Below are 24,363 nucleotides of genomic sequence, written 5' to 3'. Positions count from 1 at the left end.
AAGGAATGATGAAATATTCTTCATTATCCATATATATATATATATATTTGGATAATGAAGAATATTTCATCCCTAAATTCCCCAAATTCGCTTCAAAAAGAACGAAATTTCTCTTAATTATCTTATTAATCCCTAAAATTTCTTTTCATTTTTGGACGGACGAACAAATATTTTCTTAATTAACCAAAACTTGAAGGAAAATTCTCCCTAAATTTCTTGAAATCATCGCGCGAGGGAAAAAATTTCTCCTGGATAGCCGAATACAATTTAAATCGTATAATTTGGGGAGAAAGCGCTAAATATTCTTCACTGTGACAGAGAATGAATAGATTTTTATTTAATTATCCAAAAAATTATTTTTAAAATCAGATATTAGTGAATTGAGAGACGAATAAGCATAATTAAATTACATTTTTATTTTAATTTTTTTTTCAGTGGGATCTGGTGTGTGATAAAGCCTGGTTGCCAGTTCTAGCTTTGTCCCTCTTCCAATTCGGAGAGTTCATAGGTCAAGGACTCTACCTGATTTTCATGCAGAGGTAAGGAAGGACCTTGTACTCACTGGAAGGCGCGACCGTTACGGAATTTATAGTAGTAGCGTGGTATTTTATCTGCCAGAAAATTAAATGTCGACGGAGCAATCGATGTCACCTCTCCAGCCTGAAGCAACGAGAGGAATGGTATATACACAACTACCGACAACGGAACCGGAAGTAGTGGAGAGATTTACGCGCTGTTAAAATCGTTAATTATACCACCAACGGCCACCATATTTATTTATTTATTTATTTATTTCATAGGTACGGCAGACGTCCGTCTTTCTTCCTCTTTCTTACTGTTCAGTGCCTTGTTGGAGTCGTAAGCGCATTCTCGCCAGACTTTGTGTCCTTTGTGCTCTTTCGACTTCTGATGGGCGTCACTGTGCCTGCTGTCAGCGCCACTCCTGCTGCTCTCGGTAACTCTCTTTTTTTAAAAAAAAGAATTCTCTACGTAAGCTTGAAAAATGTGATTTTAACACTCTGAAAGTCGTAAAAAACACTATGTAACTCACAAAAAAACATAACTGACACGTTGTTTCTCCACTATTGTTATTATTTTTATTGTTATACATGTATACATGAATCTGAAAATTCTCTTTTTCAGTTTTTGGTGTAAAAATTCTCTTTAATTGGCATAAAATATGTTAAATTTTTTCCGGAATTATCAAAGAAGGAATACTTTTGTTTTGCTGCTAAGAAAACTTTAGAAATTTTATTTAATTATTAAATAATACTCGAAATATCCCTAAATTGTCGCTAGAAATAACAAATTTTCGTAATTATAATTGATTATCCACCAAATTGACGAGCGAGTGAAAAATTTTTCTCTAATTATTTGAATAATTCCTAAAATTTCCCTAATCGTCTGAATAATCCCCAAAATTTCCCCAATTGTTTGAATAATCCCCAAAATTTCCCTAAATTGCTGAACGTGTAAACGAATTTTCCCTTAATTATTCAGAGAATTAGGGAAATATAAGAAAAAACTTTTCTTAATTTAATTTCGGGAAATTCCCCCCGAATCATCTCAGAAGATTAATATTTCTTTCCTGTTTTTAATTATTAAACACAAATATACCAAATGGACTGCAGAGTACGAAATTATTTCTGTTTATTTCTCCGTATTTTTCAATTAATATCGATATTTTCTAGTACAACTTACAAATGATACGTCAAATTTTTCCGTATATTTACTTATTAAATATGCAATTTCTAGTCGCTTGTATGTTTTTTTCTTGAGAATTTTACTTGATGATCTTCCAGTTTCCATTTTTTTGAAACACTTTCCTACGAGTTCCGATTAAAAATTAACTGAAAAATTGTTTTTAGGATATTAAAAATATATAAATAAAGCAATTATATTCTAAGTCTAGNTTTAAGGAAAGTAAATAGACAATTGATCGGCTTATTTTGGAGTGTTTTTCACCTCTCAAAAATCTGCTCGAAGAAGAAGAGGAAGAATTGACTTCTACGCAGAAGTAAAAACACAATTATGCTCTTTTTTATTATGTTTCTTCTCTCCTCTCCTCCGCTTTCTTTTCCTTTATATCTTCTCCCTTCTCCTTTACCATTTTTTTCCACTTTTTCCTCTTTGTTTCTTCAAATCTTCTCCCCATTATCCTTTTCATCCCTCTCTTTCCCTTCAAATCTTCATTTCCCTTTTCACCATTTTCGTCTTCTTCTTTTTCATCTTTCTTTCTCTTTAAATCTTCTTTTTCATTTTTCCCTCTCTCTTGGTCCTCTTCTTCTCCTATTTTTCTCTTCTCTTCTCCTTCCTTCACCTAATCATCGAATTTGAAGCAGCCAATAACCATATCGTCAATAACCTACTTACCATATTACTCTCTCCTATAATTTAGGAAACAAACTTATGTTCGTACTAAAAGAAGAAATAGAATACTAAGAATTCCTCTATATAAATAAGAACCGTTAAAAACTGCAAATAAGCAGTTAAAATTTTTAAAAGTCATTTAATAATCACTACTCAATTATCTTTTAGGATATCGTTGGTAAATTTAATGATTACCTTTTGATACTAATCACTAATATCTTAAAAAAAACATCGGGCGGCATCTTCAAAAAATGATTATTGATACACAGATATGAGCAATGATAACGAAGACATTAGTAGTATCATTAAATGTAAGTTAATAGTTGTTTTTTAAAATGGTTACAGCATTTTACAAGTACCAATTATCATAATATAGTAGCATCTTAGAAAGGAGCAATAACTATTATCATCAAGAATCGATCTTTAGCACATTTTAAAACATATTTAAGATAATTTTACATAAAAATAAAGCTAATTATATCAACTTTAAGACAAAAAAAACCCTCTTTTTTTAAGTAATAAACGATTTAAAATTCTTCATCTATCGATCCTCACCAATACTTAAAAACATGTTATAAATATAAAGAAAGAAAAAATACGCATAACGTTAGAAATTTTCGTATTTTAAACTGGTGCGAGATGCAAAATATTAGATTTCATCTGAAGAGGCGTGTGTTTTTTTGGGGGTCGTTTCCCAGCGGAATCAATGTTATTGCCATCCATTTACTGTTATCATTGAACGAAGCGAAAGTATAGTAATAAGTATCGAAGGCAAATGTTGTCTTCCCACCTCGGTTGTTATCATTATCGATCGATATTCGATGATGCTATTGCACTCTTCTGTTTGAAGGATCTCGTTTTGTGTCTGTTGGTACCACGTCAGAATAGAAACAAGATCAGAAATCGTTTGCTTCTTTCAAACTTTTTCAATTATAAGAGTTTCGAATTATATGATTGCAATTATTTCTTATGGATTCCTTTCTGCCATTTTTCTCTGTTGAATCTATCACAATCAATTCTAATGTAATGATCAATAGCATTTTAGTTTATTCGCACTAATTAGTGGTACAAATGATGGTTACTAATAAACTATACAAGCAGTTTCGATGACCTAACTGCCAGAAGCTGCGATAGTCCAACTAGCAGTATCTATACAACGTATTTATGTATTAAAAAAAAAATTGAAAGTTTCTGTATTATAGAAAAGAGAACAGATGTTCCGTTTAGAGAAGTAAAGAAAATGTAAATATTTCAAAGAAAATTTACTTCAGAAATATTATTTTAACCGGATCTACGTATATCTGTCAGCAGCAAAGAACGGATACGAGAAAATTTCAATTTTCTTCGTCTTTTCGGGAATTTTGACAGTTCTCTACTCGCTTAACTCTGGTGTTTTATAAGCACTTCCCTTTCTCTCTATGATTCTTAAACAAGATAAAGGTTTAGAATCGCAAATTTTGGACTCAACTTGATGCAAATCATGTATTATTCATGACAGACGGTATATGAATAAATTCAGCAAGCTCCATTTCACAAAACACCAACTCTTAGTTTACAAAACTCCGAATTAATTGCTGTTTTTTAAACTATTTCACTGCGTATACACTACTCTTCTACTGTATTTTCTATAATAAAATTTTTCTCACATTTATAACAGAGTTTTGAAAATATTTGAGCTTATCTTTAATTAAAATGATAACATTTATGTGCTAAGTAATAATCGCTTTATGGATTTGCATATCTGATAAAATGCAATTTTCACATCAAGCTAGAATTTATCCATTAAGAAGAATAAAAGAGGAGAGAGAAAGAGGGGAAAAAAGAGGAATTTAAGATGCTTAAACGTTCACATAATTCAGTTAATTTGATATCCGATAATTTCGAACCAAACTGCTGTTTTTGCAGCTTAAGTAATAGGATTAATGCGAAAGTAGTATTATCAGAGGGAGTCGAGTACACCTCTAACTTTCCACGAATAAATTACGGAAAAATAAGAAAAAAAATTATCTTTTTACTAATTAAAATATTTAAATTATTTTCTTCTTATCCTGCTTTAATAAATAGGTGTCATTTGGAAGCAATTAATAAGGATCAGATCTCGCTTAGATTATCTGCATTGTGGGAACAGGTTGTGTTATATATTTAATTTGTTTTTTTTTTCCTTTTCTTCCGAAAATTGCTGCTTAATTCATTTAATATATCAAACAAAAATATAATTTTTAGCTAGAAAAATAGGAAAAAAAATCGATCCTTAATCCTGATTTTACGTAATCCCAGCAATTTGGCTCTCTCGAATGTCTTATAACACATAAAAGGAAGGGACTTTTAGATGGCTTCCTAGAAATAACCAGTGTCTAATCTAATAAAATATAATTTTATAGTTTAAAAAGGTAATAGATAATCCTCGAAACCGATTCCAAGTCTTAATTGAACGTGTTCTGCTTTATAGAAACTCGTAGACAATGATTTCCTAATTGTAAACATAAAATTAGTTAGAACTACAACCCGAACATTCAACACAATCAGAAGATAAATATTCGTGAATTTAGCGTGCTTAATTTATAATTATAAACGATACTTTGTTTACTATGCTATACAAACTTCTGCATTGTATTGTGTTTATGAGAACTCGAATGTTTGTTTTCCATTGGATTATTACAAACTTTAATTGTAATGACTTGTTGTGTTACAGTCGTGTACAATATGAAACAAATTCCAGTGCCTAGGATATTTAAATAGGTCTAAGACACCGGTTTGAGATACAGTCGACCCCCTATAACACTGTTGATTTTTTCGTTTTATATGAATTCCATGTTGTACGAGTCACTTGAATTTTACAAATACGTGAGCCGTTCACAGCCCGGCACACGTATCTGTAAAATCTAAGTGACTCGTACAACATGGAATTCATATAAAACGGAAAAATCAACAGTGTTATAGGGGGTCGACTTGTACTCAGATCAATAACCTTATTTCTGATCCCACCCGGTTATGTTTCACGGCACCGGGATGTACTATGTATATTTTTATTTTAATAAATAACTGAACTGTACTCAGATCAACGTCTCGAAGTCCTTACACATTGGCTTCTGTTTTGTTGTAAACAACTAAAAAAATCATCGCGTAGGTGTCCTTAAACATTACAAAGTTTGAAGCTTATACAATTTAATAAAAATGGCGCAAATATTAAGACCTAAGCCAATGACTGCGCTAAATGCTCGAGTATAGTTGTAATTAATCTTTTTTCCTTGTGAATTAATGTTACGTTAAAGCATCAACTACGTACAGTATTGAATATCTTTCGAAAATTCAGTATGGATAGAGGAGACCGGAGTAAAATAATTACTTTCTTTATTGAACAACCAACGAGAATGGCACTGTGAAGAAAAGGGAAAGCAATACACCATTCAGTTGATAGCGCTTTCTCATTTTTCAGTTTCTGTCCATCATTCTTCTTAACGTCCCTCCCACGTTTCTCAGTTATTAAACGTCTCTTACGAACTGGACTTTTCCGCTTTGGTTCCTCCCGTATCGGGAATAAAGCAAAACGTCATCCTCCCCCCTTCTTCCCTTTCTGTAATGATGCCATTAAAGCTGTAATGACGTAATACGATGTCTTCTCGAAAATAAACAACGTCTCCAAATCCCCATCGGGGTCGCCACTATCGATCGGTCGACGTCGCTAAAACTGAGCATGCGTCTCGTCATTCATTACGTGATTCATCCGTTTGCCTGTCCGTACGCAAAAATTAACTAAAAATTTAAAAATACACCCGCCATTTGTTTTGCAAATGCAATTTTCTAATGCACCATTTTGACTTTTCTTTTTGGGGATTTTTTGGGGATTTTTTTTTCCATTGGGGAATGTAATTTTTTGAAATAAAACGTTAGCAATCGATTCTGAGTTTTGTCCTCTAACCAAAAAATACGGCTTTTCTACTGACAAGATGTTTCATCGCCGTCTCGAGATGAGAGATTCGTTTCGTTACCTAAGCAGACACGATGGCGGATGGATCCAAATATACGTCGTGCTGTATGTCTGTACGTTAACTGTAGTTATTTTTAAATATAAAATATAGAAATTTTTCTTGGTATTTTTCGGTGGTTCTTCTATAGAAAAAAAGAAGAAGAAAAAACATCTTTTCCTTCGAATTTCAAAGAGAAAAATTCAAAAAAGCAAGGGATTTATCTAAGAATGTGCACGAAAGATATCGTATCGTTTGTAGAGAGGCTTACAATTTTTATATGTTAAAAAAATTTTATTAAAAAAAAATATATTTTTGCCTTTAGCTATAAAAGTTCTAATTAATTTCTTTCGGTATCTGCGAGAAATGTTCCTAATTATCCGAAAAGTTTAAGAAACTTTTCGTAATAATATCGAGAAATTTCTTCTAATTAAGGGAAGAGTGTGATTCTCTGAATTATTTTTTTAACTTTTGATGTAAGATATTTTTAAAATTTATTCAGGAATGAAAAGACTAAATGTCTGCTTGATTATTAACAAAATTTTCAAAATTTCCCTTAAACTATCCGGCAAATAACACATTCAAAATATCCCTAAATCATCTCTCCATGGAATAAAATGTCTCCTAATTATCTAAATAATCCGTGATCATTTTAAAAATTGATAAGTGAGTGAATTTACCATTCAAATAACACCCAGAACTTCTTTTTAATTACTTAAGTAATATCTAACATTTTTCTAGATTGTTGACAAACTTGCAAATTTTCCTTTAATTACTCAGATAATTAAAGGAAATTTCCCTAATTAGCAAAAAATTCTGGAATTTTCCCTAAATTGTCAGCAATCGAACGAAAAGTTTCTCTTATTTACCCGAATAATACCTAAAATTTTCTCGGATGCTTGAATAAGTGAATGGATTTTTCCTTAATTATTATAATAAGACAAATTTATCCCTAAGTTTTCTTTAATTACCTAAAAATTTCCCTATGTTGGTAAACGAGGGAATAAATGTTATTTTAAATATTATATATATATATATANTATTTGGATAATGAAGAATATTTCATCCCTAAATTCCCCAAATTCGCTTCAAAAAGAACGAAATTTCTCTTAATTATCTTATTAATCCCTAAAATTTCTTTTCATTTTTGGACGGACGAACAAATATTTTCTTAATTAACCAAAACTTGAAGGAAAATTCTCCCTAAATTTCTTGAAATCATCGCGCGAGGGAAAAAATTTCTCCTGGATAGCCGAATACAATTTAAATCGTATAATTTGGGGAGAAAGCGCTAAATATTCTTCACTGTGACAGAGAATGAATAGATTTTTATTTAATTATCCAAAAAATTATTTTTAAAATCAGATATTAGTGAATTGAGAGACGAATAAGCATAATTAAATTACATTTTTATTTTAATTTTTTTTTCAGTGGGATCTGGTGTGTGATAAAGCCTGGTTGCCAGTTCTAGCTTTGTCCCTCTTCCAATTCGGAGAGTTCATAGGTCAAGGACTCTACCTGATTTTCATGCAGAGGTAAGGAAGGACCTTGTACTCACTGGAAGGCGCGACCGTTACGGAATTTATAGTAGTAGCGTGGTATTTTATCTGCCAGAAAATTAAATGTCGACGGAGCAATCGATGTCACCTCTCCAGCCTGAAGCAACGAGAGGAATGGTATATACACAACTACCGACAACGGAACCGGAAGTAGTGGAGAGATTTACGCGCTGTTAAAATCGTTAATTATACCACCAACGGCCACCATATTTATTTATTTATTTATTTATTTCATAGGTACGGCAGACGTCCGTCTTTCTTCCTCTTTCTTACTGTTCAGTGCCTTGTTGGAGTCGTAAGCGCATTCTCGCCAGACTTTGTGTCCTTTGTGCTCTTTCGACTTCTGATGGGCGTCACTGTGCCTGCTGTCAGCGCCACTCCTGCTGCTCTCGGTAACTCTCTTTTTTTAAAAAAAAGAATTCTCTACGTAAGCTTGAAAAATGTGATTTTAACACTCTGAAAGTCGTAAAAAACACTATGTAACTCACAAAAAAACATAACTGACACGTTGTTTCTCCACTATTGTTATTATTTTTATTGTTATACATGTATACATGAATCTGAAAATTCTCTTTTTCAGTTTTTGGTGTAAAAATTCTCTTTAATTGGCATAAAATATGTTAAATTTTTTCCGGAATTATCAAAGAAGGAATACTTTTGTTTTGCTGCTAAGAAAACTTTAGAAATTTTATTTAATTATTAAATAATACTCGAAATATCCCTAAATTGTCGCTAGAAATAACAAATTTTCGTAATTATAATTGATTATCCACCAAATTGACGAGCGAGTGAAAAATTTTTCTCTAATTATTTGAATAATTCCTAAAATTTCCCTAATCGAATAATCCCCAAAATTTCCCCAATTGTTTGAATAATCCCCCAAATTTCCCTAAATTGCTGAACGTGTAAACGAATTTTCCCTTAATTATTCAGAGAATTAGGGAAATATAAGAAAAAACTTTTCTTAATTTAATTTCGGGAAATTCCCCCCGAATCATCTCAGAAGATTAATATTTTCTTCCTGTTTTTAATTATTAAACACAAATATACCAAATGGACTGCAGAGTACGAAATTATTTCTGTTTATTTCTCCGTATTTTTCAATTAATATCGATATTTTCTAGTACAACTTACAAATGATACGTCAAATTTTTCCGTATATTTACTTATTAAATATGCAATTTCTAGTCGCTTGTATGTTTTTTTCTTGAGAATTTTACTTGATGATCTTCCAGTTTCCATTTTTTTGAAACACTTTCCTACGAGTTCCGATTAAAAATTAACTGAAAAATTGTTTTTAGGATATTAAAAATATATAAATAAAGCAATTATATTCTAAGTCTAGAGAATTTAAATAATAATTTATAAATTTTTTATCTATTTAAAGATCATAATTATCCTTAAAAATATTACGTTTATCCCGAATATCAAAACATTGCATTTAATTATTAAATAAATTTTCATCAATTGTTCACCGAATTTATAAAAATCTACGTTAAATCTTTAGGTTATATGTAAAATATGAAAGAAAATGCTATTGTCTTTCTTAAAAATTACTAAAAGCCTTCAAATTCAAGAGTATATTAAAGCATTGTAAATCTACTGTGTAAAAATCTCATATTTTGCTTCTAGCTTCATCCTTCTCCCAATTTGGAAAGTTTAAAGGTCAAAGACTTCACCTGCATCGAAATAAGTAGTCTTTTGAACTCAATTTAAAGCAAATTTTACATTTTACTCTCCTCTTCTTGGCTAAAATCAACTTTATTCTCTATAAAAAGTCTACTCTTTCCACTTAGGGAAGAGAGAATAGGAAGATGTTGCAGGGATGGAAGAAGAAACGGGGGATTAGTACTTAGACAAGAAACTTTTGTGACGTCATAAATGAACAAAGAAAAAGTTTTTAATAGGCGGAGTAGAGTCGATCTCACAAAAGTGTCAGTTTCATAGCTGTCATAAAGTAGGACCATCCCGACTGAAGGTAGTAAAACATGCAGTTTGTGTGCAAAAAAATCAGCCGGAGGTAGAAACTACAGCTATCTCTTTTATAAAGACATTCCTTCGTATGAGCAAAGATGGCTATAAATTCCCCCCTCCTTTTTAGATAGACGAAGATACAGTATAAATTTTCATCGATTTTTTAATATTCAGTTTAAGCAGAAAAGAAAAAAAAAACATAGCTTGCAACTGGAAGATGCTAACCTCTTCTTCTTCCGGTTATTCTCTATAATAAGAAGGCGAAAAGGATGTAGAAACATCTTCCTGTATCCTATTGAAAGTGATGGAATCCGGAGAATTGTAGCTAAAGATCGGATAGAGCTCGATTTTTCTGTTATTTTCTCGAGTATCAAGAGAACTATTCTCTTCCAGTCTAAAGAGGGGATTTTACTCGTTTTATTAGCCTTGGGAAGATGTATCAGGAGTGGTATAGTGCTTTCTCTTCTCTTATTCACGATATATTCTGTAGAAAGCAGAAAAAAAGACGTAGAAAGTGAAAAGAAATGTATCCATATAAATGCGTACCTTTTACAAATTTACTCATTTCCTTGTATTTTATCTGTAATTTGTTTTAAAAAGTGCAAAATTTTATTTACTTAGTCATCCGGAGTCTCTTCCAAGTATACTAAATTAACGAATATTCAGGAGAAATGTCAGAATTAGTTTGTTTCTAGTTTCAAGAAAACTAATTGCATCAAGCATCAAGATTGGTTATTTGCATTAAGTTTCGAGAATGGTTGTTTCTATATATAAAAAATTGGTATGCAACTGGCAAGATTGGTTTGTCCTTGTTGTAAAAAAGTGCATGCATCAAGTGTCAAGGCTGGTTACTTGAAAATCCGAAATTGCATCAAATTCCATTGCTTCAAGTTGCAAGAAAACCAGTTGCATCAAGTGTCAAGATTAGTTCCTCGAAGTTGAAAGAAGATTTCAAGTCTTAAAATTAGTTGGATCGATTTTCAAGAGCAAGTGTATCGAACTTTCGAGACTAGTTGCATCCGGATACGTGTAATTTCGACAGAAACTTTCGAGAATTTGCACGAAAACATTTGCATAAAGTTGTTGCCGAGAATTCTTAAAACCATCGGAGAAGCAGATTTTCCAATCAAAGCAATGACAAAATTGAAAGTGACCTCGCTCCGGGTCATAAAAGTGACGAAATTTATGTTAAAACGGTGACGTCGACAATAGCCAAAGGTTTTACGATTATCGAGCGGACAGTAAACCAATTTTAAATTTAGATTTGGGCCAATATTTAGTATAATAGACCTATATAATTTATAATGGAACCAGTTTTATATCTCAATCCAACTTTAGTTAAAAGAAAAACACTTTCGAATAGTGTATAACCCCGGGAGGTAGAATCAATCTTCGACTTTGATTGTCTTTCTTTCGGTTGGTTGCATCACGAAACGACCTTTAGCTACCTTAATGGGCTAGTCTAGTAGCAGAAATGAGAAAATTTGCTTTTTATCAGTTCTAAAAAACACTGTTTATTCTATCTCCCTTGCTAGAAAACACAACAGATCTTCACTCAATACTTGCTTCGATGATAGAAAAAACTGTTTTCTAACGAAGCTTATTTCTATTTGTAGCCCAAGAGTTGGTAGGAGCGGGTCTAAGATTGCAAGCTTGGCTATTGAGCTGTTTTTCTAGAACTTTAGGGATGCTTCTGTTGAGTGGAGTGGTTTATCTCATACGTGATTGGGCCCATCTCTCCTTGGCCAACACACTGCCCTTCATCGCCTTCTTCTTATATTGGTGGTAAGTTTACTTAATCTATCGCCTTTTAACTTAGTGTAACTCGATACTCGTGTAGTGTTCATAATTCTTTACCTCTATAATTAGCCTTTTTTTTATGTGTACAATTGTTTAAAACACTGAATAATTTGACGTTGGATCACCTTGAATATGACCCTTTTTTTTATTTTACAAATTTATTTCGCATTATGCAAAAAAAAAACGTAAAAAACGTAAAAAAATTATTTAATTTTATTTTCTGAGTTCGGTTTTTTAAATCTTTATAAAAGGTATTTTATTGAATTGGCCCGATCAAAACCTCGATAGTTTCTATTAAAAGACACCAATGGAGCTTAACATTTTAAAGAAATAGTTTATTGAAAATGCCTTTCTTGTGGTTTGCTCTACAATCTCAAATCGATAATCAATGTCAAAGTTGCCTATCGAATTTAGATTTATAGATTTTTTACTCTATAAAGATCCATAGAAGCTTTCAAACTGAGTTAAATTGCCATATTGAATCCGTATGAACCAGTCACTTTCGTGTACAATAAATTGAAGGAAACTGCGAACAGGACTTAGATATTGAATTCAATTTTGATCGATATCTCAACAATTTTAAACAGAATTTTTGTAGTTTTAAGAAAACATAATGTGTACGTAAATACTTTTAAATCTTGCCCAATTTAAAGCGGAAGTAGACAAATTTAATTGAGTAATTCGTGCACTTTTCTACCCCTTACTCCACAGTTACGTGTTTAAATCGTTTCCCTCATACAAATGTTTATTTTTATTAATATTTTTTTGCTAAATAACAATAGAAAAGATAAGTTTTGTGAATTAAATCCTTCTTCGCCTATTAAAAAATCACCTTTGTAACTTAAAACCATCAAATCGTAAACCTTTAATTAGTAACTTAAACAAGAAGAAAATCTTGAACTCGGTTTAAATTCTGATCCCTCGAAAGAAGTTTTAAGCTTGTCACTTAATGATTGATGGCATCCCTTAATACCACTTCTACTGTATTTTCAGTCTAGACTTCTAAAGGATAAAATAAATGGAAACTTTCCAAAAGTTTAAAATAATAAAATAGCAAAAATAAGTAAAATATTAATGATAAATTAGTATAACTATAGGAGAAGAACGTGAAAAAATAGCAGAAACAAAATGGAGGAGTTCCACGCTCTTCTCGTATTCTTCGTAATAAAGCTGCTAGTATCGTCGTTTGAAGAATTGTTAATTAAGATATGGAGCTTACAGGGTGGTCCGAAAGTCAGTTAACTAAAATATTTTTTTTTACCAATGTTGGAACGGTTATCGCAATGGCAAATAGTATGGGGTTGTTTCTAAACCAGTTTTAACCATTATTAAAATATATCTCGGTTAACTGATTTTTGAATCCTTCTGTATGTATTAAAATGTAATATTTTCAATGGTAATTTGAGTTGCCTATTGTTTAACTGTTTGTTTCTACACTAATTTACAGTCCGAAGCCTTTGATGAAATTATTTGTGGTTCCTCCTTTAAAACTTTGTGTAAAATACCTGTTAAATTCGACAGCTGAACATCAGTTATATTTTTTCTACTCAGAATACATTTTTACTTTTAAAAAAGTCCTTAATTTTGCAATTTATTCGTACGATCTCCACAGGGTAGAAACTCTTAAAAGAACGTTTTTGACTCCCTCTTTTTTTTTAAAAAAAAAGTTTATATTTATTTATAATATTTATAAAAATTAATTTTTGAAACCTTTCGCAATAATTCAGCAGTTGGTTAGGATTCTTCCAGAGTCACCGCAATGGCTACTAAACGAAGGAAGATTCGAAGAATTAGGTAGATTGTATAGAACAATTGCTCACACCAACGGTGCTAACCTCTCTCCTGACTACATTATCAATCTGAAGGTAAGTCCCCGCTTACAATCAATACAGGATGGCCTAAATATCAGTTAACAATGGGGGTTTCTTTTTTTGCCTGTTATTATACGTAAATGCGTGCCAACATGTGTCGAGCAAGAAGGAAGAACTTTTTCAAGATTCATAAGGTTTTACAATGGTTAGCTGACTTTTGGGCTACCCTATATATATATATTATCTACATGGAAATGCCATCAACAGGAACTGATGCCACCGACAGTTAGTAGGTTGCAATTGATAGTATTTTCATGTGGTCCTGAAAGAATCGATAGCGTGTCTAAAATTTTCATAAAAATTTAATCAGAAAATTTCAAGAATTTATGAATTTAGAACGAAATTCTTGCTTTTTTCCCCTGTATTGCAGAGGAGATTTCGAGTGGAAAGGGCACTCCAAGACGAGAAAAGTTCTGATGATAGTTATTCCTTAGCTGACTTGTTCAGAACACCAAATTTATGCCGTAAAACCTTGATCGTTTCCTTTGTACGGTGAGTTCAGACGGTGGTTGTTTTTATTAATTATTTTCCTAATGGACAGTTTGGCAATCTGGTTTCTTTTTCAGGGTGACTAACACGGCAGTGTGCGTTGGACTGACGTATTACTCTGTCGAAATAGAAGGTGATCTGTACCTGAACTTTTTCCTAGCAGTTGTTGCCGATCTGATGGGTTTAGTGGTTGCTCTTATCATGTTAAAGAGGTATGGAAGGCGTTGTTCGGTGTTTTTATGCTCCGCTGTTGGTGGAATGCTGTCATTGATTATATCAACAGGCAGATGCAGTTAAGTGTATTTTTACAGTTTTTAACTTAATTCGATTAGTCAATATGTTAGAAAACAGTAAATTATTAAGAAAATATTTAGATATTTTTTATAATAAGATAGAGTTTTTACATTGGAGTAAATCGGATCAACACGTTCTAAGATTTAATTTTAATTAGTTGGTGATAATTAATTATGAATATTTCACACTTAATTATGATTTAATTTTCCACTATGTAAGTTTATTTTTCAAAAATTTCTATTGCTTTTTTTACCCGAATCTCAGGGGGAATTAAACTTTCAAATCCAAGAATAATTTAAAGAATTTTTGTAAACAAATTTATAACGACAGTCGAGCGCATTACCTGTTGTCTCTATCAATTTTTGTACAGGAACTGTTAAGAAACAAAGTTAACACGCGGCATTTTCTACCCCCGCGTAATTTAACAAATAATCAATTTTGACAGGTAAGAAGACATCGCAAGTATTGTTTGTGGTGGCCAAAACTACGGTGTCGTCATCGTGTATCATCCTGCCACTATGGAGCTCTGAATTACTTCCGACGGTGGTGAGGGATGTGGGACAAAACATGCTAGAAGTTCTTTGCTGCTTGTCTCCAGTCATCATACCTTTGCTCATTTATCAGGTATCTCTCCTCCTTCTACTCTCTAGTAATGTTTATTCCCATAGCGCTTAATGCGAAAAGATACGATAATTAGCAACATCACATCCGGAAGCGTAGCTCCTAAATTATAAATAAAGGAAGGGAATGTTTGCCGCCAGGCAGAATTAATCGAGTGTAATTCCTAGGGTTGACTGCTAGTAATCAGGTATAGAGAAACGACTGCTCTCGCTGCATCGGAAGGCGCTAGTAATCCAACACCTCTCTTAATTCTTCTGGTCGAAACGCTCTCTGCTCTCCTTGCTCCCGTAATTAATGTGACGAAGTCGAAATACTTCAATGCTGGGATTTAAAAGGGCTTAACGTAGCATCTGACACAGCAGTTTCGAGTTTTCTTACCTTCTAATCTCTTATACTTTTCTGATAAAATACTTTTAATACCTTAAAACGGGTGCGGTTTCATATAATCTCTGTTCTCTCCGAATTTCCGTCAATTCCTCACCGAAAATTTCTTTCTATTTCTCATAAAAATATGTGAATTGTAATCGAAATTTATGTATTTATACAATCGAAAGTAAAATTAACCGGTGACAGATACGCGCCTCAAGTATCTAGGGAAAAAATAAAGCCATTGTGATTGTATATTATAATTTATAAATAATTCTATAGTTACGGTTAGACGTTATTACTTGTGAAATTATCTAGAGGAACCCCAATCTTCTGTGTCTAAGAGTCCGGAAAGTCACTGATTTTAACTATGATAAAGTGAACGTAACTTTAATTAATGTCATGGATTTCGTGAATTTATTAGCATTGTTTATTTTTTAGTCACAACAATAATATAATTTAGTTACTATTTTAAAATAGATCCAAACCTTTAAGCTCCTTTTCTTGAGATAATTAAAGCCTACTTAGGGTCAAATTTTCCTCTACTTTAAGTGCATATTTTCAATTTTCCTATTTTATTTGTCTACGAATTATTGTTCTGTAGCTATTGTACGAAGTGAAATGCCTCAAATAAATGTTACAATCAAATCCAACTCTAAAAATATAGCGCGTGACAGATAGACATTCAGCAGTTTTTTGTTGTAGGAAAGTTATATTCTTTCAATAGTCTGTAATTTAGTTCTTTCAATTTTAGTTGTAATTAAGTGAGAAGAATAAAAGAAATGCTAATTCATCCTTCTATCGAAGCTGCTTATAGTACAGAACACTTCACTCTCTGTATTGTATTAATTAATTGTTTCGAGAAAAATTACTCTTGTATTTTTCGAAAGAAAAACAAAGGTTTTATTTCTTTCTAATGATAATTCTTATTTTTTACTCTTCATATTTAATTTATTTGTCTGTGGGAGTGCAACCTACAGAGCAAAACTACGAGGTAGTCGAATGAAAGCCTCTCCACACAACTCTTGATGATAGATCCACTTAACAGTTGTTTCACGTTCGAGACGGTGAGCTACAGTCAGTTAACAGCAATTTCCCTGGCTAATTCAGCTTTCAGAAGTTGAATACGTCGACTGAAAGCGGAATTACTCAAGAAGCTATTCTGGTGTTGGAAAGCAAAGTGCTGATAAAAGTTACGTTGTCACGCGTATCACGATGCAATACAGAATGCCACTAGGTTAAACTAAACAAATATGTTTCTTTCATAGAAAAGAAATCATCCAAGCATTCCTCTAGCAGTTTTGGGATCTGTAGAATTAGTATCAGCATTGGGCGCCCTGATGCTGCCGGAACCCTTCGTCCAACAGCTTCCTCAAACCTTAGAAGACGGAGAAGAATATGGGAAACACTGGAGTCTGAAGGACTGCTTCCGGTGCAGCCTTCCCAAGTAAGTGCTTTCGTTTGACACGTTTTGACGTCACGCTGACTTCTCCTTTCCTAAATAGAAATGTTTCTTTGACATTTAAATTGACTCATTGCCATAGAAACGGCACTTCTTACGCTTTGACGCAACTCTTCCCCCCGGAAGGTTTTCTAATGCACTCGAATAAAAGATTCTCTTCCGCTCGAGTCTTTATAATGTAAAAAGCATCCCTTGGCACAAGTTTAAATATTTGACGCCAGCAGAAATTGGATTTCTTGGCCGAACGGCTTCCGTCTCGTTTCAATAAAAATCTTTTCTCCAGACAGTTTTGCACGGAAGACAATCGTCAACTCCTTCCACCCTCTGTTTATTCCAACTTTTCCGAGTTTGGTTATCTTAATAAATAAATGTTTCATAAACCGAACGTATTTTGGCTTCTCCAAAACACAGATTTCACGACTTAAACGAAAATTGGTTAAGGAGGAGGAGCGCAGCATCCGCATCAATGACGCGGAATAAATACAGCATGCGCCGATAAAACGGGGCAAAAAGCACTTACTCTATGCACTCGACACCTGTAATTAAACCTTTTTATCACTTCTGGACTAATAATTTTAAAAATTCTTCACTAGAATTTGCTTTTTTTTAGCGCAATTCTTAAATTAAAGTGCGAATCGATTTCTTCTACACGCTTCCTTTAAAAATTAGATTTTATAAAACATATCAAGCAATTTTATGTTGTATAAAAGCATCTCGTAAAATTTCTTTTTGGATCGTATCATTCAAAATTACCTCTACTAGTAAGGGTGACTACTTATATGGCTCAGTTAAATTTCGTAACTTGAGCAAAAATTAAAGATGTCGACAGAAGATTTGATTATCAAACTACATATTTTTAGGCCAGAATTGAATTTACGATCTTCTTCTTGTCATTGTGGTCTTCCTCAACTTCTCTGTCCATTGGTTTACTACAAAATTTTCGAAGGTAAATTCTCGAATTTTTATAGCAAGTATTATCTAAGTACACTATTTGGATATTCGATCAGAGTGTTTGGTTTATATTATACCATACATTTTTGTATGTTCCTCTTGTCTGCAACTTTTGTCAGGAAGAGTATGTTGACAAAAATAATCCTTATCCAGCAAGGAAGTATTTGTAGAGAAAATAGTTTTGGGAAAAAGAACATCTGCTGATGTCGAACAAACCAATGCATCATACTACAGAATTTTGAAAGAAAAATTTTCCTAGTATTCATTTCGAGTCAAAAATATGTTTTTCCTTATCACTTCTTACCAGATGCTAACGTGTGATAAAGGGTCAAAGGTTGGAGTGTAATGATATGTTCAACTTTGACACAGTTTCTACGACTCTCTACAACTACCTGCATATATATTTTAGAGATATATTTAAGAAGACATCATTAACATCCAATCAAAACCATCATTTCGGGCTCTATCTCTCGAAGACTCAACATTATTGCAGTTAAGATATTAACTGCAATAATGTTGAGTAAAATGCGATAAGGACCGTAGTTCCACTCTTTCTGGGTAATAAATGATAAGAATCAACCTCCCTCGCGATGGATTTGGTAAATTATAAGAGGAAATCGACATATCAAGTTCCATAAATCGAAGAATGTTTGAAAATGTCAACTAGATATCCTCGTTCTGTCAGGGATTATCTTAAACAGCTTTGTCACAATGTTAAAAGGTTTCGAAAATGGATTTCTATCCATTTTTACTGAATAAAAATGGTTTCCTAAAGGCAAAAAGATATAAAATATTGTTTAGATAACTTATTTTAATGGGTTTTCCAATAGTTATCCCATTTTTTTAAACTTTAAATTTTTACTGCTTCTCAAATTTTTATTTTACTAAACTTCAAAAAACTTTCATTAAAAAAATTCAGTATTTCTGAATTTTCTTGTAGATTATGGTATTAAAATAAGTAGCATTGCTATAATCTAATGGTTATATCTTCCAGAAACTATCAAGATATTGATAATTATGATGCTTCTATTAATTAGTTTTACACAGGAAACGTTCGGAACTAATGCCTAGTAGTATCGGAGATTAATTCTGATAAATGTTCCACCTCACTAATCTCCTAAAATCTACATTAAAACCCAAAAACAAGCATGTTACTCCAATTGTTAGCGAGTGAGAAACAACGCCCTTGCAACTGTTGCCAAGAGATTAATGAAGACTGCAGAAATCCAGAGGAAGCGGGATGCTGGGTGGAGTCGATAAGGTGGATTATTTTCATCCACCTCGAGTATGAATGAAACTGGTGGCAATGTTATCAATACCACGTTTCTCAGCCTATTGGTCGAAGTCCATTGTATATTCCCGGTAAGAAATTCCACTTCAAAACACCTAGAAAATCTACTCTATAAGTAAGGAAATTCATCAAAAGATAAAATATTTTATTACTCAAACGGGTAAATATCTCGTTATTACATTTTTATAAACATAATTTACGTTTTAAAATCAGAAACTCGCATCTGGAAGTAGTGGATTTCTCGAAAATTTTATATTGCTTTTACCAAAGTTTGTTTTTAAGTTAGTTTGTCCACGTCAGACGTGTCAAAATGGTGTTACATGAAAAGACCATTTCCACTTTCCAGTTGAGAGAGATCCGCTGTCCAGTTTAACAGCACGTTATACAATTTCTCCTTAAATTTCACGGGTTCAGTATACGAAAATTCGTAACAGAATTTACAAAAGTGTAGATGCTTTTCTTTTACGAATCTAGACACATCGGGCTTTCAGAATCCTACTTTAGAAACCATTAATAATTATAAAAATCCCAAAAGCAATCAGTGTTCCATGTTGAACTACTCCAAGAAGAATTCGAGGAACGTTACCAAGCATTGTTACATGGATCAATAAATCGAAATTACCTTAATTTATAAGCCAAAACCAATCCTTAAAGAATAGCATTGCTTTCAAATATTTTAAAAAATCATTAAAAATCTCATTAATTAAAGTAAAACATTCTCAAAAAAACGTAATTAAAATAAAATATCTTTTCGAATTCTACACTGGATAATACATTTAAAAAATGCGATAGACACACTTCAACATCTAAAAATTTTTATAGTACGAAATTTATTATCGATTTATCCACCATCTATATATATATATATATTAATTTAATTCAGAAGAGTAGAATTTATTCGACTGTCAGGTCGGATATTTTAGAATATGTCATCTGCAGACGTGGCTCGCATCTTGGAATGCAATAAAGCGTTTTCGCTAAGATGTAAATGTTTTAAACGAGGAGAAAATGGCAAATTACGTTATAAAATCTGTAGAATAAGACTTTTAAATAATTCCTAAATCTTCTACACTAACGAAATATCAACGAGATGAGATTTCTACCTTGAAGTATAGGCCTATATAAGATAGACTGCTGGAGCTAAAATATAGCAACTCTTGACTTCTGATTAGCTTACTGTTTTTAATTTTTTTAGCAAATTTTCTATGCAAATATTTGCTTCATAAGTAGACAAATTTTTTCTGGAAGATTAGAAGAAGAAGAAAAAAATGTATATATATATATCGCTTCTACTCACAACAGCTGCTGATAAGCTCTTGGATAATCAGATTTTTAAATTACTTCTTTTCAGAAAAATTTATGTAAAAATCTTAAATTTATCGAATCACTATTTAGTAAAGGTGTAAAATAAATTAAATATAAAAAAAATTCCTAAATTTATTCGACAGAATTTTCTATATTTCGATCCAATTTTCTATCCTGGAAGACTTAGAATAAATAATTTAACTGAATTGAAGCAGTAGAGAGTTGATATAGAATTCTGTTGGAAAAAAGAAAAAAAATCAAATTAAATTAATTATTAATTATTTTAGAATTTTAACTTTTAAATTTAGATATGTTTTTAGGAAGAAATTTGAATTTTTTTAAAAAGTAATTTCGTTTTTTAAGCTCTTGTGCTGTTTAACACGGTGTTAGAGACGATGCCAAGTAAATTAATTCTGGCAATTTTTTTTTATTTCCAGTAATTTAAAATAACATTTTTTTAAATAAAAATTTGTTTGCTATTAACATTTATACAGCATTTTCCTATAGGAATTTATTTATTTTATGACTTGTAAAATTAAAATTATTGTAAAATTAACATTTAATTATGTCTCTACAATTAATGATTACTTATTTTCGAGAAAATCGTTTGTAAAATTAAAATAATCAATGAAAAATGAGTAAGAATAATTTTAGCCAATGAAAATTACGAATTTGTACTTTAGAAAAAGAGGAAATTTCTTTAAATTTTGAATTTTATTTCGTAGTCTTTAAGCAGATGCTCAGCAGCCATAGTTTAAAACCTCTCTTAAAATTGGCCAAATTTGTAATTTTAGCGGATATAAATGTATTAAAATCGAACTTTATCTCATAAAGCAGCGAATTTTTTTTATAAATTCTGAATTTTTTCTTTTGTAATTACGTTTGAAGATGACAGAGCAGAAAAATCAGCCGCGATAAGAGTCAACAACCGCATGAAATTATCTCCCGAAATTGCCTGAAATCTATAATTTAAATATGAAATAACCAAAGTTGAGGCCCCCAAAAAAATGCAAAAATACTTTTTAATTGGGGTCTTTGTAATTTTACTGTTAGAAAACTGTGCGTTGCCAAGATCAATTACAATAGGAGCCAATGTTGTAAAGGGTGCAGATAAGAGTCACGTTTGTTTAAAAAATAAGAAAACTTTTTGCTTGCAAAAACGAGTAAATTTGTAATTTATTTTCTAGCATTTATAATCTAGATTTTCGTTGAAAAATACTGACAGAAAAATATAACCCGTTAACGATAACGACCCAACAGGGTATTGCGGTTCGGAGATGAAGCGTTATCGATTGCCGTGTTGCATGGCAATTACTTAACTTATTTTCTTAAATTTCAGAAGAAAATTCAACAAAAATTTCTTTTCCGTGATGTGGAAAATTTGTTAATAAATTAGTATAATGGTGTTTTATACCATAAGCAATACGTGCCGAGGAAAAGGAGTGATCCGGTAAACAACTAAAGTGGCTTTTCAAATGGTAAAATGGTATTCTAAATTCAGTCCAGGTTCGATAATATCCAGTTACTGTAAAAGTTTGTGATGTCTATCGCTTTTCTTTCTTCGGTTGACATTGATTGGTAGAGGGGCTTACAGGCTAAGAGAGGATCTTAGTCGCAGAAAGCTAAGCTTATCCGGTATGAGTGATAGGGTCTATATGACTGCGCAGTGTACTTTACCATCCATATTTTCTAGCGGATACCTCTGAATGTCAGTCGAGTATCTAACACCCCCACGGTTGAAGCGTAGGAACTAGCAACTAATCGACGAATCTCTTACAGGATGGAGAGTAAGAACGGCATGGTGAAGCCATCCATTCAAGTCCCGCAATCTCCTATACTCAGGTAAGTTAGCAGAGTCCTCCCTCTTCACGCACGAGGAGAAACAAGATCCGTCACGCACAACCGAGGTCGTAGTGGCGTCAATTCGATCCTCCTGCGTGTTGCGGACCGTCACGAATGCTTGCAACTCACACGTTTCTTGCCTTTCTAGCCTACTACGTCATCGAGACAGCCTCCGAGGGACCAGCTCAGAGGGAGAGACCGAAAGTCAATTGGAGCAACAAACTGGTGTCAAGACGGTGATGGTCACGGTACTGTAAACGGAGCGAACTAGTCCAATTTTTGTCATCACTAATTAGAAAAAAAAAATTTCGGAAAGCCTTCGAGCCATTGTAGACTTTTATCTTTACATTAAAAACTTCGTTTCGACAGAAATTCGGGCCCTTTAGGTTTACGTTTATTATCTAACACGAGATTGCGTGATAAGTTAATTACGTTACAGTAACTTGTAATTGCTGGTTTGAATCGTCGTAAACCAAAGAAAAAACGTCGATAAGCACAGAAAATAATGCTGAAATTTCGTATGAGAGAAGGAAAAAACACGAATTTTTCGGGGTGTAATTAGTTTTAAATGGAAAAATTAGCGTGTTTACAGTTATGACCACGTGGTCGAAGTAGATTATCTCATTAAATGGTTGGTCACTCTGTAATCTTCAATAGATTAAACGAAAACGTCGAGCTTTCGTGCAATTTCGCAATTAAAAATTACAAAAAGAATTGTTTGAAGAGTTTAAAGTTAAATTCTCTTTGCTTAGTTATTGAAACGAGAAAGACATTTTTCCCAACAACGTTATCAATTATTAAAATTTGAATAGTTTGCATCACTTCGGGCTTTTATGCTTGAGGGAATTACAATTAAAAGAAGATTCGAGGCGCATATCGCTAAATTTAATCATAAAATTTTTGTTGTTTCTGAAGCATTAAAAGTGAAATTAATCACGAAAATACGAACAGAAAGTTTTATTCATTTCGTATTATTTAAAATCAATTTATGGGCATTAAACTAGTTATCCTCATGCGTGATCGACTGAAAAAATGTTCACTTGCACGGAAAATTTTTAATCAAATTCGAAAAATTTGGCGAGGAAATCGTAAATGCAACGTTCGATCGACGAATTACTGAATTTTATGATAGAAATTTTATTTTTTTAATGATTAAATGAATAAAATTCGGTCACGAACGTCGAGTCGATAGTGTTCGATTATCGCGGTCCCTTTCACTAACACATCAAAACTGGAATTATCTGATATTAAAATAGCTTCATTTTAAGAGGCGTGTCCTTCTATATATTCATTTTTCCCATTTGAACGATGAAAAAAAGGATACGATACGAGAGCATCAGCTAGCTTTCGTGCTGGATATAGAAACACTTTTCTGGTGCATTTTAATAAAGCTAGCACGAAAAAACACCTCATTTATAGGCACAAAACTGTTAGATGTTGCGTAAATTTAAGCAAAATTGAAGTATTTCAACATCTAAAACTCATAAGTGCTGTTGATAAAGGGAAAGAGCGATGCTCGTATATATAGAGATGCTGAAGATCGATGCCGAACGTAAGATAGATAAAAAAAGAGAGAGAGAGAGAGAGAGAGAGAGAGAGATGTTGTGTGAACAAATCTCGCTCCAACCCATCACCTTTCCGATAATTATCGAAGCGATTAAGCAAAGTGTTGAGATGGAGGATCGTTTAGCATGCCACCGATCCCCCATATTGATATAAATTAACTCACGCATCCTTGCACGATTCATAAATATGGTGTAACAAAAGGGAACAATATCGATTCTGTTGTGGAAATTTCATTTTTCATTCTGCCCAGAGGATGTTGGTTCGGATATTTGTCACGTTTCATTGGGGATAATGGGGGTAGGTAAGTGATTGCCCTGGTAGTAGTAACCATCGGTTTTTCACAGAAACACACCTCGAGGTACGTTACTGCTTCAACACACGTAACTATATGTCTGGTGAAGGGAAGAAGTGTATGGTTATTTTAATAATATCTGGAGTGGAAAATGTAGAAGTTGGAGGCGATAAACTACCTGGATGGCTTAAAGATGGGGTCTTGCCAACAATTGAATATGGTTGAGGAAGAAGCTAAGACGATCGATAGTTAATTTTCCTCCGTTTTAAACATCTGGGTCATAAAGCTATTCCGAAATCAAACAACTTCTCCTTTAGAGTCGAATTATCTGGTTAAATGGCTTTT

The 24,363-nt window shown here is 32.5% G+C and overlaps 2 protein-coding genes across 2 annotated transcripts in view; both read left to right on the top strand.

Annotated features, from left to right (window-relative positions):
- The window catches only part of LOC111613587 (carcinine transporter-like), a 52,393-nt gene extending 50,833 nt beyond the window's left edge, over positions 1-1,560 (top strand). Inside the window, exons 2-3 of the mRNA XM_023354972.1 lie at positions 436-539; positions 801-1,560. Coding sequence (XP_023210740.1) covers positions 436-539; positions 801-1,023 — 327 coding nt within the window. The 3' untranslated portion in view covers positions 1,024-1,560. The remainder of the gene's footprint in view (positions 1-435; positions 540-800) is intronic.
- A 1,035-nt stretch (positions 1,561-2,595) lies between these two features.
- LOC111613490 (carcinine transporter-like) lies at positions 2,596-23,143 on the top strand. Its single transcript, XM_023354871.1, has 11 exons — positions 2,596-2,681; positions 7,767-7,870; positions 8,132-8,286; positions 11,485-11,653; positions 13,407-13,533; positions 13,910-14,031; positions 14,106-14,320; positions 14,768-14,946; positions 16,578-16,756; positions 22,098-22,160; positions 22,309-23,143. Exons 1-11 carry the CDS (start codon positions 2,649-2,651, stop codon positions 22,415-22,417), a joined length of 1,455 nt encoding a protein of 484 aa, XP_023210639.1. The 5' UTR covers positions 2,596-2,648; the 3' UTR covers positions 22,418-23,143.
- Positions 23,144-24,363: the final 1,220 nt, after the last annotated feature.

Source organism: Centruroides sculpturatus, unplaced genomic scaffold (assembly GCF_000671375.1).
Source record: "Centruroides sculpturatus isolate CEXI.00-Female unplaced genomic scaffold, Cexi_2.0 scaffold18, whole genome shotgun sequence".
Lineage (NCBI taxonomy): Eukaryota > Metazoa > Arthropoda > Arachnida > Scorpiones > Buthidae > Centruroides > Centruroides sculpturatus.
Note: the sequence above shows the minus strand (reverse complement) of the source record. Positions and strands in the feature narration are given on the sequence as shown.